A 5,197-nucleotide genomic window follows, 5' to 3' on the forward strand; every position below is an offset into this window, starting at 1 on the left:
GGTAAGTTGGACGCAGTATTCATATTTATGAAACAACACATAATAATAAATTATAAATATTTTTAATCCATTTTTATAAGCACAAACATGCTTTTTAATTAATTTATTCTTTTTCACTTATCCATTAAAAGGAAATAAAAGTTGGTGGAGGTGACAGCCTCCCCCTTTGCGTATAAAAGGGTCACTAGCCTCACCTCTTTCACCATCCCATTTCATTATTTGCGTTCATTTGATTTTCTGGGTTTTTCCCCCCGTTATTTTTAGTATCAGCATTGTCTTTTTTTTTTCTTTAGTTTTGCCTTGTTGAAAGTTCAAGGTAATAATATTATCTTGCATTGCTCTTCTCTAGTTCTTTTGTCCAAATTCCAAACAAAATTTTGAGTTCGGGTTTTGTTTTTGTTGTGTTAGATGATCAGGTCGAAGTTAATAGTGTGATATTTTACTTACAATGTCTGAAATTTACCAACATAAATCTTCAACCAAAATATTTGTTGGAGTTTTTTCAAGCTTTAGCCCAAATTTAGGTGCTTTGATGTTTGATCTGCTCTTTTAAAACTTTCTGGTGAATAAATCTCTTGCTCTAGCCGAAAAGTTTGAAAACATAAGACTGGATCTCATGATGTTGTGTTGCAAAATCTTAGTTGAAAATTAGAACATTGATTAACATGACTTTCCATGTGGTTGGTAGGTGGGCTTGGAATTTTGTAGCCTTCTAGAAGAGCATAATTTATGTTTTTTTTTCTTCCCTTTCTTCCTTTCATGTTCATCCATCTCCATTTATTTCTCTTTCCATCATTTTATTACACACTTAGTTACTCTGTTTTGCTCTGTGTTTTTCTTTTTTCATTTCTGGGTTCAGTTCGAAGAAATGGCTGAGCGTGCTCTCACTCGCGTCCACAGTCTCCGTGAGCGTTTGGATTCCACACTTACCGCCCACAGGAACGAGATTTTGGCTTTGCTCTCAAGGTAATTCAGACAAGATCCTTAAAAAAAGATTTTGTGTTTTTTCAATAAAATTTGCATGCAAGTTTTGAAATTGTTGGCTTTTTTTTTTGGCTATAGGATTGAAGGTAAAGGAAAAGGAATCCTTCTTCATCATCAAATCATTCTTGAGTTTGAAGCTATCCCTGAAGAGAACAGAAAGAAATTAGCTGATGGTGCATTTTTTGAAATACTGAAAGCCAGTCAGGTTTAAACAAAACCCCCTTTATTTTTATTTTTTTTAAAGAAAATATACTTTGGGTTGTTTTTTGTTTGCAAAATTTTGATTTTTTTGGTGTCTATAGGAAGCCATCGTGTTGCCGCCGTGGGTGGCGCTGGCCGTCCGACCAAGACCTGGTGTTTGGGAGTACATTAGAGTTAATGTTCATGCTCTTGTTGTTGAAGAACTCACTGTCGCTGAGTATCTTCGTTTCAAGGAAGAGCTTGTTGATGGAAGGTATAGTAATAGTAATAACATGAATTGATTGAATTTTGATCGAGTTTTGTTTAATCTGTTTATTAAAGGCTTTGTTTTTTGCTCACAGTTCAAATGCAAACTTTGTTTTGGAACTGGATTTCGAGCCCTTCAACGCGTCGTTCCCTCGCCCGACTCTTTCGAAATCGATCGGTAACGGCGTCGAGTTCCTTAATCGCCACCTTTCGGCCAAACTGTTCCATGACAAGGAGAGCATGCACCCTTTGCTTGAATTCCTGAAAGTCCATTGTCATAAGGGCAAGGTAACATATGCTGCTGCCTCGTATTTGTCGATTTATTGTGCTTTCGTAGATCGGACCTGGACTCTTGCATGTTGATGATTCTGAGGGGTTCATTATGTTTTTGCAGAACATGATGTTGAATGATAGGATTCAAAACTTGAATTCTCTCCAACATGTTTTGAGGAAGGCAGAGGAGTATCTTGTTGCACTGCCGGCCGAGACTCCTTATGCCGAATTCGAACACAAGTTCCAGGAGATTGGTTTGGAGAGAGGGTGGGGTGATACGGCTGAGCGTGTGCTCGAGATGATCCAACTCCTTTTGGATCTTCTCGAGGCACCCGATCCTTGTACCCTTGAGAAGTTCCTCGGGAGAATTCCCATGGTGTTCAATGTTGTGATTCTTACGCCTCACGGTTACTTTGCTCAGGACAATGTTTTGGGGTATCCCGACACCGGTGGCCAGGTTAGCAATTACGAGATTTCAATGTTGTAATTCGTGTATAAAACAAATTTGTTAAATCTAAATCTTTCGACTCTCCCATGCAGGTTGTTTACATCTTGGATCAAGTCCGTGCCTTGGAGAACGAAATGCTCAACCGTATCAAGCAACAAGGACTCAACATTACCCCTCGTATTCTCATTGTGAGTGTTCATGAACTTTCGATTCGGTTTTATTTGATTTCGGCTGTTATTCATGCTTACAGTACATCTCTTTTGAACTTTTTCTAGATTACTCGACTTCTCCCTGATGCCGTGGGAACAACTTGCGGTCAACGGCTCGAGAAAGTATATGGGACTGAGTACTCGGATATTCTCCGAATACCCTTCAGAACAGAGAAAGGAATCGTACGTAGATGGATCTCAAGATTTGAAGTCTGGCCTTACTTGGAAACTTACACCGAGGTGAGCCATATGAACCATTGAATTTCTTGCATTAGTTTACCCCCATTTCTTTGATTTCATTTACCGAGTATAATCTCTCTTTGTTTTAAGGATGTTGCTCATGAGATTTCAAAAGAGTTGCAAGGCAAGCCCGATTTAATCATTGGAAACTACAGTGATGGGAATATCGTTGCCTCCTTGCTGGCACATAAGTTGGGAGTTACACAGGTTTGTTAGAAACTAATTTACTGGGATATTTTTACGTGTTTATCTTCAATTATGTTTTGGTGTATCGATTCGATTTTTCATTCTATTGTAGTGTACGATTGCTCACGCTTTGGAGAAGACAAAGTATCCAGATTCCGACATCTACTGGAAGAAGCTCGAGGATAAATATCATTTCTCCTGCCAATTTACAGCTGATCTTTTCGCTATGAACCATACGGATTTCATCATCACCAGCACCTTCCAAGAAATTGCTGGAAGGTAGATGTTCGGATTTGATATTTTTGTGTGAAATGCTTTTCTCTATAAACCGTTAACATCGATATTCTTATGATTTCAGCAAGGACACTGTTGGTCAATACGAGAGTCACACTGCTTTCACTCTTCCCGGTCTCTACCGTGTTGTTCACGGAATTGATGTGTTTGATCCTAAATTCAACATTGTGTCCCCTGGTGCCGACATGAGCATATACTACCCTTACACCGAGGAGAAGAAGAGGTTGAAGCATTTCCATTCCGAGATCGAAGAACTTCTTTACAGCAAAGTTGAAAATGAAGAACACTGGTGTGTGCTAAACGACCGCAACAAGCCAATTCTATTTACAATGGCAAGGCTGGATCGTGTTAAGAATTTAACTGGACTTGTTGAATGGTACGGGAAGAATGCTAAGTTGCGTGAATTGGTTAACCTTGTAGTTGTCGGTGGAGATCGGAGAAAAGAGTCCAAGGATTTGGAAGAGAAGGCTGAGATGAAGAAGATGTTCGAGCTCATTGAGAAGTACAAGCTGAACGGTCAGTTCAGATGGATATCATCCCAAATGAACAGAGTTAGGAACGGTGAACTTTACCGTTACATTTGCGACACAAAGGGTGCCTTTGTGCAACCCGCATTATATGAAGCCTTTGGGTTGACTGTCGTTGAGGCCATGACTTGTGGTTTGCCGACATTCGCAACTTGCAATGGTGGACCTGCCGAGATTATCGTTCATGGTAAATCCGGCTTCAACATTGATCCTTACCACGGCGACCAAGCTGCTGAGATCCTTGTCGACTTCTTTGAGAAATGCAAGACAGACCCATCTTACTGGACCAAGATCTCCGAGGGAGGTTTGAAACGTATCGAAGAGAAGTAAGCACTCATTTTCTTCATTTCCGCGATTCTTTTTGCCCAAGTCAACTCCCGTCATTGTTCTTACATACCTGCATGGTTCTGATCAGGTACACATGGAAAATTTACTCTGAGAGACTATTAACCTTGACCGGTGTCTACGGGTTCTGGAAGCATGTGTCCAACCTCGACCGCCTCGAGAGCCGTCGTTACCTTGAGATGTTTTATGCTCTTAAGTACCGTAAGCTGGTAATTCTCATGCCCCATTTCTTTTTATCCAGTTTAAATACGAATGACTTGCATTGTTAATGTTTTTATAACTGTTTTTCGCAGGCCGAATCGGTACCTTTGGCAGTCGAAGAGTAAATTGAAATTGAAGTTGCCGGGGAAACAATTGGGAGGGATTTCCGAGTTCTTGAGAATAATATTTGTTGTTTTGGCATTTTGATCCAACTCTTTTGTTTTTTCTTTTCTATTTTCTTTTATGTGGATTTGTTTTTCTTCATGTTTTGGGCATTGTTTGAACATCTGGGTGTTGAGCCCATCAATTCTAGTAAAGTAAAATATGGCAACTTTTGCTTCACATGTTTCATCCCTTTTATGTAACAAATCAATGCTTGCATCATATATGTAGAAGCTGAAACAACTCGCACATGGTGAGCCTTCGATTAGCCGCATCCGTAACAAACTTTTGCATCACATGTTACATGCTCGTGTTTCTGTTTTGGAAAGCCTTTTTTCTAACTGATATAATAGTACATTTAATTTTTAATATTTACATTAAAACTTCACGTTTATAAATTTTATTAATTTAATCCTCAAATTTCTTAATCAAAACTTTCAATTTTTGAAAAACAACATCAAATCTTATTCAAGGAGAACGGATAATTACTATAACTTCAGATTTATACTTTGTATATCCAATCCTTCAAGTGAAAAAAATTCTAGCCATATAAATATTAGCTCTGTTAGGTTATATGGCTTCAGCTGCAAGTAGAAACCATAAAAGTCAAGGTGTTAAAAGAGAAAAATGATAATCAAATCTATGTTCAGAAGACAACTATATCGATTGGATAAACACAGTAGAAATGAGAAGAAGGGGCCGACCAAGTCGATAACATAATTACTTAATGACTAAATTAAATAAAGAATATAGAATGGAAAATTTTCCTACAACTAATGTTGCAGCTTTTCTTGAAGCTAAACTGTATTTCTGTTGAATAACTATATTCATTAAATCCACTATCAAGTATATGTTTCATAATTATTGTCAATAATGAACTT

General features: G+C 38.3%; 1 protein-coding gene across 1 annotated transcript; it reads left to right on the forward strand.

Moving 5' to 3' along the window:
• Positions 1-204: 204 nt before the first annotated feature.
• Positions 205-4,584, forward strand: LOC108463993 (sucrose synthase-like). Its single transcript, NM_001330023.1, is given in 13 exon segments — positions 205-316; positions 860-966; positions 1,063-1,189; positions 1,287-1,438; positions 1,527-1,719; positions 1,826-2,161; positions 2,245-2,340; positions 2,428-2,601; positions 2,692-2,808; positions 2,900-3,066; positions 3,146-3,934; positions 4,024-4,162; positions 4,247-4,584. Coding segments are annotated over 12 exon segments (2,421 nt in total). The 5' UTR covers positions 205-316; positions 860-868; the 3' UTR covers positions 4,280-4,584.
• The last annotated feature ends 613 nt before the right edge of the window (positions 4,585-5,197 follow it).

Source organism: Gossypium arboreum, chromosome 13 (genome assembly GCF_025698485.1).
Source record: "Gossypium arboreum isolate Shixiya-1 chromosome 13, ASM2569848v2, whole genome shotgun sequence".
In the NCBI taxonomy this organism is placed as follows: domain Eukaryota; kingdom Viridiplantae; phylum Streptophyta; class Magnoliopsida; order Malvales; family Malvaceae; genus Gossypium; species Gossypium arboreum.